Source organism: Chionomys nivalis, chromosome 2 (genome assembly GCF_950005125.1).
Source record: "Chionomys nivalis chromosome 2, mChiNiv1.1, whole genome shotgun sequence".
NCBI classification, from domain to species: domain Eukaryota; kingdom Metazoa; phylum Chordata; class Mammalia; order Rodentia; family Cricetidae; genus Chionomys; species Chionomys nivalis.
The window spans coordinates 34,008,973-34,022,745 of NC_080087.1; the positions used below are offsets into that span (position 1 = coordinate 34,008,973).

Sequence of the window (13,773 nt, forward strand, 5' to 3'; positions counted from 1 at the left end):
ACTTGCCACTCAGAGCCTTGTCTATGGGACCATGACAGCCATTTTTACATCAAAAACTGCCAAGGCACAGAACTTGAAGTGACTTTCAGCCTGGTGACCCAGCTCATGTGTTTCTAGGGTGGAACTACAGTCTGGGAAGTCAACTCTAGCATCTGTGTGTCATAGCTCTGCCAGCCTGCCGCTGGCCTCACCAGAAAAGGGTGGCACATACCAGGAAATGTGGTAGTGGCCTTTGGAGAAGGTGATATCTTTTTTCATTTAGAAGTATCTCCAATATCCTTCCTCCTCTTATTTCTACTCTTACCACCTTTATCTTATTCATTTCCTGTTGATGCTATTACACTCATTTTTCTAATTTGTCTCATTTTCATTTCTAAGCACAAATGATAAGATATTTTCCTATTCAAAAGCACGAGTAGCTTCCCAGTGGTCCTAGACTCCCATCTTACCAGAGCTTACAAGGCCCTATGTGGCTGGTAGACTACTCCACCCATGAAGAAGCTGACAGGACCTTATATGATCACATCTAGTTTATCATTTTCTGTGGTGTTTCTCTATACTCTCCTCACAGGAGATCTGGGCTCCAGTCTTTCTCCAGTTCAGTGGCACACGGACCCTCACTGTCTTGCCTCCCTGTGACTTCTTGTCCTTGCTTGGTACCTCATTCTGATGAATCCTAACCTAGTTATGGCTCCCATAGGAAAGGCTTGAGCGATCCTCTCCTGTGCAATGTTCGATTTCTAGGAACGTTTTAGCAAGGCCTTTGGTCTTTTTGCTAGTTTGCCATCTACTCTCTTTGTAGATTGAACATTCCATGAGGCAGGCAGGACGCCTATCTTGTCACACCGCTGTCCCTGGTCCCTAAGTGTACAGACCTCCCTCTATTTCTCAGATACACAGCATTTTTTTAAAATGATAAAATGGTATTCAATCCTCAATCCAAAATACAATTATAGTCTACATAGGTCCACCATAAATCCTCAAACAGAATTAGATCAGTTTGTGATGGAAAGTTTGTGAAGTTTTCCTCTGCTTTAGGCATCGTTTTTGTATCTCCCCAGGAACAGGAGAGTAGGGGTTCCTTTATGATGCTTTGTGTCAAGTGTGAATCTCAGTGGTTAGAGCATCTAATCTACCTTCTGTCTGTGTTGAATCTTGTCTGTTTCTTCAGTGGGACTATCCACTTTGAGAGAACAGGAAATAAAGATTTAATTATTTTTGAACTTTAAGTGCCTAGTCAAAAACATGATGCATATCAAGAGCTCGATAAATGTCTGCTGTAAATTAACAAGTAAATTCTAACTAGCGGAAGTCATCACGTTTTTTTTTTCTTTTTTTCTTTTTCTTTTGAGAAAGTATAATGCTATAAGGTACAATGCTATAATGACAATTTATAATGTTTTTATGTCTCTACAATTTTAATACATAGCATTTTTAACTAAGTTTCCTTTGAGCCTTTCGTTATGATACTAAACTACAAGAAGGCAACAATAGAATTCTTGTTATTAAATCTAAAAAGGAAGCCTTTGTGAAATATCTTACATTTTAAAATGTATAAAAACAAAGTACTGGATCACAGTAAAGGAGTACATTGTTTGTCTAGAAATCAGCTTCCTTTCAGTCTCAGTTATTCTGAACACAGTGGAGAATCAGGAAACAAGGACACAGACCCGGAGTGTCCACAGTATCGGCACTCTGTGCTCAAGGATGTTCATGTGGGAACATTGACTCTCATCCCATATGTAATCCTATCATCCTTGATTTTAAAACTCATGAGAACGTGAACAAAGCACAATGAGGAGAAGAGTTAAGGGTTACCAGAGACAGACTCAGTAACCACAGAGGAAAGTACACCTGTCAGGAAGGTGGGGAAATCAAACATTTTAAAAAGAAATATAGACTAATTAATAAAAAATTAAAAGCCAACAGCATTTCTTCAGGCTTTTTATTTAGTTGCTGCTGCTGTGTTTTAGAATCCTGTCTGAGAATGTATGCTATAATGTTAAATTGATTCTAGTTCAATGCATTAAGTAATGTTACATTAAGTAAGCAATTTCTACCAAGGAAATTAAAACTGTCTACTGTAGCTTGAGATAAAAACATGCATTATATCTCATGATAACATGACAGATGATGAAATGACTATAACTTCGATGTTTAATGAGCAATCCTTGAATATTCAACAAATCTAAGTCAATGAGAATAAAAAATACCCAATAGTTTTGAATAGGTAATTTTTTTACTCTGTTGAATTAAAATCTTAGTTTTAAATAAAAAAAATCATATACACTTACAAGGCAACTTACAATAACTATTTAGGTTCAAAATATACATATATGATATTCTTAATGAATCAATAAAATTGTAGTTATAGAATCTCTCCTTAGACTTCCGAAGGGAAGAGCTCCCGAACTGTGCATTCAGTGTCAAGTAGTCAACCCTAAAATAATATATATACAAATAATGTTATACACACTGAGCAGGTTGTATTTATATATGTAGGATTCTATATCAAAAATCAAGGAAAAACAGACCATATATTTGAGAGAAAGCAGAAGGGGAGCTTATGGGAGGGGCTAGTGATAAAAAGGAAATTAATATTTTAATTTCAAAAATTAAAATATACTTAAAAGTTTTTAAAAATAAAATTTAAAAGACCATTCCCAAGAACCCGAGAAAGGTAGATAAAGACAGGATTCTTCAATCTTTGCACAAAAATAAATAAAGGAATTATAGACAGTTATAAATTATAAACAACTATAAATTATAAATAAATAAAGCCTTCTAAAATCTAGAATAGAAATTTCAAAAAGTGTAAATAGAAACACTACAGTACCTGTTGGGAGCCACTGAAATTTGTTGAATTGGAAACGGAATTATTTGCATAAATGGTAGATGATGGTGTGAAACTGGAGCCTAGAGGGAAAGAGAAAATGCACTTTAGCAGTTCCCATATTTGTACGGCTGTAAAAGGGAATGAAATTCAGTCACTCATGGCAGTGTGGTTGGGAGCAGAGGACACTGTGTCCAGTGAAGGAAGCCAAGCACAGAAAGATGAATGACACATACATTTTCATCATGGAGAGGTCCAGTAAGCTGATCTCAGAGAAGCTGAGAAGACAATAATGGGTAGCACAGTCTGGGTGAAGAGAGTGCAGGATAGAGATGTTAGTCCATGGCTGCAGCTAACTCAAGAAGTAAGTGCTGATGTTGGATTGCACCTTGGCTGGGAGTAACATGGGTTGAAAGAATGGATTCTTAATGTCTTCACCAGAAATCAATTATGAAAGCTTGTGTATACATGCATATGCAGAGTTACCCTGACTTCTACATTATATATTATATTAAAATATTTGTCAAAATAAGACCTCCCTACTCAAGAAAAAGGTATAGTTTCTAAGTGTAAATTAGAAAATATTCTGTTTAATCAATAACTTCTTGTGAAATGGTTAAAAATATGTCACTTTGTAGAATTTAGTGGGAGGAACATTTCTCAAGTTTTGTTTTGTTGTTACTGAAATTTGAAATTGAGAGATCTGAAAGAAGATGCATGCAATTCTAGGCCCCTCCTAACAGCTGACAAAGGTTTCTGGGGGAACCTGCTGTGGGACAATCCTTCTGTACACTGTGAATATGTATTATTCTCATTGGTTGATAATAAAGTAAATTTGGCCTATAGCAAGGCAGTATAAGGTTAGGTGGAAAAGCCTAACTGAAAATACAGACAGAAAGATGGGTAGAATTAAGAGAGATACCAGTGAGTTGCCCAAGAAGCAAGATACTAGAGAATTGGTAAAGCCATGAACCACATGCCAATAGAAATGGGTTAATTAAAATGTAAGAGCTAGTTAGTAATAAGCCTGAGCTATCTGCCGAACATTTTGTAATTAATATAAGCATCTGTATGTTTATTTGAGACCAGATGGTTGGGGAAAAAAGAAAAACTCTGCCTTCATTTACAAGAACCTGAAGAACTGCCTCCCCAGCCCTGTACCCTGAATCACTTGAGAACATTCACAGAGAAAAGACATCAGACCTCTGCGTGCCTGGCCTGGTGGCTCTCAGGTGCCTTCATTTCCTGCCCAAGCTTAACCTGAAGTGTTTGTGTTGAATACCGTCTCTCCACCTGGATCTAGCTATTTTCTTCAGGCGTCTGCCCAGCTAATTGTCTGTTTTTAGGAAATTGTGTGAACCATGGTAAGACTGAAATCATCGTTGTGACTTACTCTTCCTATGACTGAAGAGTCACATTTAAGGAACCCCTGATTTTTCAGGAACATGTTTTATGCCAGGCTACTTACCTGGCATTTGGTAAGAGTAAGGTGTCTGGCCCGGTTGTGGGGCAGAAAACCCAGGGCTGTAACTGAGGCAGCCACTCTGTAAAGGAGACTGAGTTTGGGAAAGCCCACTTTCTGTCTTGATGGCTGGCAACATCACACCAAGATCTGTTTAGAAAACACACAGGTAAACCACTTGTTTAGTAAGAGAACCTCCTTCTGTGCCTGGACTTTCACTAGTATGTTAAGCCATCTACCAGTCAACAGGAATTACCTGATCCCTACCAAAGAAGATATCAGATATTACCTACCATAAGCAGGCAGGCTGTAGGTCTGTCCTGTCTGTGAATAGGCTGTGTAGACTGCTGGCTGCTGCATCCCCGAATACTGAGTCTGGCCTGCATAGGCCGACATCGTTTGAGCTGCTGGTGTAGAAAGAATGTGTGGATAGGGCCTAAATATCAGAAAAATAGCATTACTGTGGCACAATGACTGCATATTAAATCAGACAGCTTCGATTCGGTGAGACCCTGTAACACCAAGGAAGCAAATGAATAAAAGCTGAGAGACAGCAAATAAACGAGCCTCGGCTTTGATGACAGCCAGCCTGATGAAGGAATTCAAAGGCTTGCAGGCTAGATAGCAGCTCTAAAACAACTAACTGTGTTTAGACGGCATAGAGTGTCCTCTTGATAGTCATTCCTTGCTCACGTCTACACCAGCACACCATTTAATAACCCTGCCAAGAATTCACTACTCAGAGCTGGATATTTAGAAAAAAGGATGCATCTTCCCATAAAGAAATGAAATGCCATTCCCTTTGTCGGGTCCCTTTTATACAGTGTTCCCGACTGGAATGCAGTCCTTGGCCTATACTTAAAGCATCCTGAATGTGGAGTAGCATAACATTGCATTTTCATATGCATGCATAGGAAATCTAGAATTTTGGCATAGCTGACAAACAGGTGAATTCTGATGTAAGCCCATTAATTCAATGTAGCTCAACTTGAAATCTCTAACTATTTGTCCTGCTCTCAAAACAGACGATTATACCAGTTATAAAAACAACATAATACTCTCAGAAGTGTGTTTACCATAATTCGGACTCTGAGAAAATATTTCAGTGATCAACTAGATTATGAAATATTAATGTTTGAATAAAATTTGATTTCTATATATTTTCTTATATAGCCAATCACTGTTTTTTTAATTTTCCTTAAAGATGAGTATAAACTTATTTTAAAAGTCAAATTCAGTGCATATTTACATTTAAATGTTCAAATATATTTCAAGTTCTATCATTCTTTTAATTAGTATCAAACAAGGATAGTTACTTATTTTCAAAATAGCATACAAAATCATTACATAATAAACATTTGAAGCAAATACCTTGTGTAGCCAAAAAGCCCACATTTTTCAACAAAGTCAAACTTGTGCATAAAGTGCTTCAAAATTTAAAACTAATAATATCCAAGTGTTCTGGTTTGAAGGATTTTGAATCTTTGTCTACTTGTTTTACACAGAGCATGAAAACAGAGATGACAGGAATTATCCATTTATATGGGATATTTCTATTTTGAATTCATGCAATGTAGACTCTTTCATGTCTAATCTAACTTTGCATCTCTCATGCTTCAATAGTTATATGCATAAATGTTTTCAATATAAAGTTGCCATATTATATAGGTACAAATGAACACATGTAATTTCAGAAACATCCCTAGCAAAACGGAATGTGCTGGGCACTTACTTGGAGGGATACAGCTGTGGGGAATACTGGTGTGCTGATCTGGGGCTGTAACCGCTACTCGTTATTACTGTAAGACACAAAAAGACAGTACACAAAGCATCGTTCCATGATCACATCTTTATTAGTGAGTACATAACCTACTTCAGGAGATTGTGGATTAAATATGCAGTTCTTAAAGTTCATTCAGTTCCTCAAATTCATTGCATAAAGAAGCAGTTGGTTAGGCACCATCTTCATTTTAAAGCGTTTCAAGTTTTGTTACAAGAGTATGGAGTGCTCATTCCTCCCACAAACACTCCCTTAATCTTCCATTTTCTCAGGTCAGTGTGTGTTCTTCTTTCTATTCAGATAGCTTATTGGCAAATGCTTTTGGTTACACAGTAAACTTTTATGATACAAAAGTCAATGTTTTAAATGGGAAAACTTTACATTTTTACTCCAAATATGATCTTGATATACTGACTCCATATTTATTCTAATTAAAATTGACATTAAGAAGTTTGAGGTTCAAACTGTCATTCCTCAATTGTAGAATTCCACTATTTCCAATTTCCCTCTGTCCTATCAGTCAAGTGGGTGTTTAAAAATGCACAGTCAAAATGTTCTTGTAGTAAGAATGTGCACTGAGAACATGGGTTATAATCCAATGTGTTTTGAGTGGTGTAAAATGTGTATCAATTATATTCTCAAGCCTGTTTTGAACCATCAACGATAATATTTGTTGAAGAGCTTAGGAGGGAAAGCCAGGTGATTTTAATATTTCATTCAAATTTGTGCCCCACAGCGGAATCTTTGCAAAAGTTTAGAAGTCTTTCTCCCCTTTAGCCATCTGCCTTGACTATGACAGATGTACTGCACATATATGGATTCTAAGATGTTGAACCAGTTCCCTCAGAGCTGGTCCGTACTGGGCGAGCACACAGAGTGTCTTTATTAGGCCATCTGCTGTTCATTCACATCTCAAAAAGATTAAAGTAGTACACAACCCAGTGCTGGCATGAGTTTAGTCTAATCAATCATAGTTAAACTTCAAAGTACTCCACCCTTTCTGAGTTGCTCCTATGAATGCTGGAGCTAAACTTTTAGACTGGCAAAGAGTGACAAATAGGCTTATGTTGCTGACTGCTTCATGCAATATGATACAGTCCTACGTCCAAGTGCTATCAAGTGCCCTTGTGAGCTCCACAGACATGAATGCAATGTGCTTCAGATGCTGTTTAGTTGGTATGTGTCGAGTATGGAAGTCAAACTTTAATTTTCATAGCAATGGTGTAGTAAGCATGTGTTCCCCATGCTATGAATCAGTCTTAAAAGTCATCAAATGTGACTTTCAAGGGGTTACGTTCTAAACATTTTAGGAACTGAATTTAAGTGAATCTCCTACATGCAGCTGCAAATGAAACATTACTTTCCACTTAAATTCTCTGAAACTAAAAAGAAAATTTTAAAACTTGAAATCAGATTAATGAAAACAGACCCTTGTACAATAGTCCACGGACATTAAATTTACATTATTCAAAATTTCACAGTATTGAATATTATAACAGAAACTGTGTTAAGAAAGGCTTAATTCCAGGTTGCTTTTTCTGCTTTTTGATGGACTGACTACATGTCAGCACAAGAAAAACTTGAACTGTCCATACTGATAGGCTATCCTCAAGATTGAAAAATTGAAGAAGTTTCAAATAAGACAAAATAACAAGAAATATTAACTTAATAACATCTTTTATTAAATTAGGCAAAGCAGAATTCTATATTTCAGAAAAGACCTATATATACATGAACACCATTCTGAACATATAGAATGTATTTTTCTTTCAATGAATGAATCTAGACCTTGTGAGAATAATGTACCCCAAACACTTCAAAGGCTTGATTGACCTTTGGAATTTTATATTAATGTCTATGAAATGGTGGAAGGCAAAACCTCTGGTTCAGAAAACTAAGATTATTATGGAAGGGATAAAACTTCTTTACTAGAACTTCTAATTTTTATTCAAATTGATAAGTTTCTAGAAAACTGTACTGAACAACATAACCGATTAGGATGAGCTGTGATTGTGCTGATCACTATAGAAGCCGTCTCTCCAGAAAGACCTGCAGACTGCTTTGTGATAATCTGGAAACCTTTGTGTCAGGACTCATTGCTATGCAGCAACTCATACATAATCTTCAAAGCCCTGGATTGATTATACTTAATCATGTCTACAAACAGAAAGAAGCAAAACCTTTGGAAAATCTTGAGAAATGATTTGAAAACTTGTAATGCCTATCACCAGTTTCTCAGAAAGTGGGAACAAAAAAATGTTAAGGCTTTTATCTATTATATAAATTTATTTATACTTATATATGTATTTGTATACATATATAAACTTAAATCCTTTAAGGAAGAAGAGAAGCAGTGGGGGTATTTAATCTGGTAGGGGATGTTTTGTAGTACCACAGTTTGGGTGCTGCTGATATTTGGACTAGAATCTTGTTGAGCATCTCACAGGCCAGCCCACGGCTACTTCAGAATCATCAGTTGTCATGGGCAAGACCCACGATGGACCACTGCTATCCAGTAAAGCTTTCATGGAGTTATGTGTGTTCTGTATCTGTGTTTTCTCTCAGGTGGCCACCGGCCATGGAATTACATAATTGGTATGTGGCTAGTTTAATCGAAAACAACTTTTCTTTGCTTCACTAAGTTTGAATTTACTGAGATTAAATGATCATATATTGGAAGTGACTACTCTACTTAGGTCATGGAGCCCTCAAGAATTCTTATCAGAAGACTAGGAAAATGTCCTTAGAGGTGGTATGACTGAAAAGAAAATAGAACTATTGCTTAGACTTATTCTTTCTCTGTCCTTGTATTTCCCACCAGAATACCATAATTAGGGCCTGATTATGAGCACATGGTTCTCGACTCATTTATACTTGGCTATGTGGTCAAACCACTCTAGGATCTCTCTGGACTTTAGTATTTTTATTCATAAAATGAACTGTGGAGCTCATCAGCTGCAGATTTCCCACTCATCCTTCAACGAACTTGTATATTCTTGAAACACAATAGCAGTTGCTTAATAATCTCACACCCTTTTCCCCCAGTTCATTCATATATACACATTTTGTAGAAAATTGATAGCAGTTATGGTTAGCAAGCACAACAGAGCAATGCAGTGTGTTGGTGCCTATTGGTCTCCTGTGAGGCAGCTGAATTGCTGAAAAGCACAGATCAGCACAGATGAGTCTTTATGCCAAGTTGGGACACTAGTATTCACTTCCATCTGCAGTACTAATACTTATGTGCACATATGACAACTGCTCCAATTAGTGTGAAATAATAAAGCCGGATCATCTGTTTCCATAAAAAATGAAATATGTTCCATAATGCTATATTAGACTCAAAGACATACCTCAACTCTTTGTACACAAAGCACACCCACATAAAATCCATGCACAAGAGACCATGGATAAACATAAAATGTATTAAGGCAGAATTACGGAACTGAGATTTAACTACCATAACACTTCTCTGGGTTTCATGTTTATCTTTGTGATATATGCATTCCTTCTTGAGTTTCCAAAATTTTGTTCATTAGATAATAAGCCATACAAAACAGTAATATTAAAAAAAAAGTCTTTAAGTCATTTCGATTTGTACCCTTTGTGACCAGCTGGGAGTTATCAGGTATTTATATTTAAAAAGGATTGGTGTTTAAAGACACACTATTGTTCTCTTTGAAGCACAGGACTTCTCTCCCAGGCTGGGTTCTAATGTAACCAGCATGTGTTCTCCAGAAACCCATTAACCTTTAATACCTGTCACTCAGCTGCCTACACAGGAGGACTTTCTTAAACCCAGAGAGGAAACAAGGCTATTTAGAAGGGATCAAATGGATAGTTTTACATCTAGAAGGCTGGGCAGAAGGCAGTTTTTAATGTAATTTAAATAGGCAAGTTGAAGGAACAAAGTTAGCTATTATGGGCCTAATGATTAAACTGATCATGCAGTCTATAAAATAATGAAGAGAGCTGGCTCTGCTAATGAGAAAGTCATGGCATTGCTGCAGTGCAGGCTGCAGATTTGGCAGAAGGATTCCAAACACCGTGTGCAAAAACACATAATTGTAAGACAATTAGCTCTTCAGGAAAGTGGGTTTCTGGCTGACTCTGCAGAGACGAATGCTCTCATAGCTTTGATCCTGTGCTGCTCTCAAGGAGGAGGATGTTTAAGGACCCCAGCGTGGACACAGCGACATGAGCTAAAGGCTTTACCTGACCCAGTAAAAGTGTCAAGCGCTCCATCTCCAGTCGTGGTTGTGGTTTCATTGCTGTTCAAGGGCTCTGTTTTGACTGCAAGAAGAGACACTACGTGGAAGAATAAGTACACGTGAGTTTTCCTTCTAAATTCGTAGCAAAGACCCTTACTGCCAGTGATATATATATGATATATTCTAGCTATCACGGGCATGCAAGAGAAAACTTGAGAAGTGGATGAGGAAAGTTTTGTTAATTTAGCTTCTATATGGGCATGCATTTAGAGAGGACTTATTCTAAAATCCTCTGGCTGGGCTGGTTCTGAGATTCTGGCTTTTAAAGGCAGCGAGCCTTCAAAAGTAAAACAGCAACACTCATATTTGCATTTTTTTGGAAAAAAGAACTCTCTTAAGCACACTTTCATACAGTCAGTGGACAGGAGAGAAACTGTCAGTGTCCTAATCACATTTAATTCAAGTTGTAACAATGATATTTACAACCTTCGCTTTCAATCTTTCCAAGAAAATATTTAAAGAGAAAATTGCATTAGAATCCAATGAAGGTATACACAAATACTTGAAACCCCAAGCCTATTTCCATGGTTAAAACAAGGTATTCACTCTTAAAATATTCTGATAAAATAAACAAGCAAACCATAAAGCAAAATACCAAAAGAAGGTTTCTCAAAGTGTTGGAATTTTCTATTTAATAATATAACAATTTTGAGGTCTTTGAGATAAGCACTGAATGAGATATGGTGTCTACAACATTACAAGTATCTTCATCAAATGCTTGTCATATGTAATGCTGGCAAAGTCCTCCCTTGGCACTGAAGCAGGCTGGCACACACTGTCATCATTATCACATGCAATGGGAGGTGGTGGCAGTGACAAAGCCTCTACTCATTTGGTCACACCATATTTTCCCTTCATTAGCAAAACCTTATCACATGTGTATAGCATGTATTTTCTACTTAGCACCTCACATGTATTCTGGTTGTAAGTGGTCTGGTACAGTTAAGGAACTTAGAAGCAAGCAGAACACTAGAGAAGAATGTTGAAGTCTAGCCAACCATGAGTCAGTATGCTAGAAAAGACTAGTGTTCTCATATAACACCAACCAACCAAGCAAGACAGCAACACGACCGTGTGAGAGAAGCAGCTGACTGATAGGAAGCATGCAGTGACATTACACCCTTCTGTCCCAGAGTTAGCCAAGCCCTCGCCAAAGTCTAGGTTTAGTATCCACAAACGAGTAAGAATGTAAATTGATAGAAGATTCAGAGAACTGTAAAGTTTGAATGTAAAGTGAAACACATACACACACATGTGTGCACACACACAAATTACTTAATTTTGGGGTAAGAAAAATTTAGGGTTAGCTTCTTTTTCAATACTAACAATAATCTGTCTAGTTTAGTTATTTGTGTAATAATAAATAATGAATCTGTAGCTACTACATTCAATAATTTTCATCCACAGTGTAACTGATATACCTGACCTACCCTTACCACTGTAAAAACTACTGACTATTATAAAATTATTTATTATGCTTTCAGAGTTGACTAATGTTTTAGAACTCGTATGTTCAATAAAGCTTGATTGGAACCCCAATGGCTCTTTGCACTTAACACTTATGATCTGTGTACCATAATAGACTCCATATCCAGACAGTGGCTCAGAGTATGATAAAAAATATGATTTCCTTTTAGAGTGATTCTAAATACTTCACTGTAGTGAAATCATGCAAAATACTTAGATCGACTAAGAAGCTATGTTATACATGTTTTCTTGAAGGATTATTTTCAAACACAGTGAGAAGTGGCATGGTTAAAAGTAGATCTAAGAGAACACACTCAAAAGGTGCCTAACACATTCTTCACACACTCTAGTGCATGGGAAGAAATCACATAAGTGATGAATTTATTTACTCCCACAGAAGTTAGTGAGGATTATCACATCTTCATTTTCAAAGGACAGACTGAGACGTAAAACAATAAATAAGTCACTCTGATCACATTGATAGGAAGAGCTTGAGTTTGACAGCAGCTGGTGAACTCGCAGGATCCACTCTTTACATTGTACTGTCTTCAAGCACCACCAGATAACTGAAACTCTCTTCATCTGCATCAGGATAATCCAGAGAATGATCTAGATGGGTGTGGAGGCTACTCTGCATGGTTCAAGTTCCCCACTATACTTCTGACACCAAGTGACACAAAGCATAGTCCAAAGCCTTCTGCAACATTAAGACGAGAGACAGCCTCTCGGAGTTTCCAAATTCTAAAATGGCTATGTACGTGTTTAAACATGACTGTATCTATAAACAACACTGTAAAAGAGACTTATTATGCCTCTATGAGATGTCTCCCTCGTGAAATGAGAGGAGCAGAAGGTGAATCAAGTTTGACAAAACTGGTCTAGAAGCCAGACATGTTGACGGTCATTAGTTTTGTTTGCTTGGATGCTAACTTTGAGAGTTGATTTAAACATTACTCAGCCTTGGTTTTGATTATAATTTCCTGAATTTGAAAGCTTCAGGCAGTCAAAAGGAGAAAGAAGACGAGGAGAGGGCGGGGTTGACCCTTTCATAATACTGGTAACATCTTTCATTAATTTTAAGAGTCTCTGTTCAGGACAAAAGTGGTTTATTTTACTGAGAAAGGCCATCCCTGGAGAGAATGTGAAGGAATGTAGAAATATCAATAGGTGTGCAGTGTTCTGAAATGAATGGATCTTAAAGTAACAAGTCAACAAAATTAATACTAATATTTGGAGAAAAAATATATAATAATGTCAAAATCATTTTCCTTTTCAGGGAAGGGTAGTATAAAATAGAAAGGGCTTGTCTGTGATCATAGTGCTGTAAAATCTTTCTGGTCATGGGAGCTAATCTCAGCTGAGCCTGATTAATCTTGGATAGAAAAAAAGGGAACAAAGTTGATTATTTTTTTTCTCAACAGATAAATCAGCATTTAAATAACATGGGGATTGGCAAATCACCAGAGCTCCTAGGAAGCTGCCTTTATTTTGCTATTATTTCTTAAAGAAAAGGCTATTCATTAATAAGGACTAATCTGATTTTCCTCAATGGCAGAAAACTCAAACAGGTAAATCAATATTTTCCCTGTCACTAAAATGCTCATAAAACATTAGAAAAGGGTATTAGAATATTTTGATACTATAAAACAAGTAGCATAAAATATACATTATATCAAAATTATAAAAAGTCCTTAAAAATTGATGTCATGTCCCTGGACTTTCAAATATGTTTGAGTTATGTTGACTATTTGTCTGTTTTATTTTTGTTTCCGCATTTTTAATGAGATATAAAATAAACAGTCCAGGTAAAAAACTGTTTTTTAATATTATGTACATGGTGTTATTAGGAAAATGTTCGTTAACAAACTTTGCCTTTTTACCATTTTTTGAAAACTTTTAAAAATCCAAATTCAATATATAACATGGAAATATTTGAACATACTGCAATCCATTTGTTAAT

At 36.6% G+C, this 13,773-nt stretch overlaps 1 protein-coding gene across 3 annotated transcripts in view; it reads right to left on the bottom strand.

Moving 5' to 3' along the window:
- Positions 1-13,773, bottom strand: part of Eya4 (EYA transcriptional coactivator and phosphatase 4) — a 251,764-nt gene that overhangs the window by 47,959 nt on the left and 190,032 nt on the right. For all 3 annotated transcript variants that reach the window (XM_057762406.1, XM_057762407.1, XM_057762405.1), the window contains 5 exons: positions 10,291-10,383; positions 6,028-6,094; positions 4,589-4,731; positions 4,302-4,445; positions 2,837-2,916 (listed from right to left, as the gene is read on the bottom strand). In XM_057762406.1, coding sequence (XP_057618389.1) covers positions 2,837-2,916; positions 4,302-4,445; positions 4,589-4,731; positions 6,028-6,094; positions 10,291-10,383 — 527 coding nt within the window. The remainder of the gene's footprint in view (positions 1-2,836; positions 2,917-4,301; positions 4,446-4,588; positions 4,732-6,027; positions 6,095-10,290; positions 10,384-13,773) is intronic.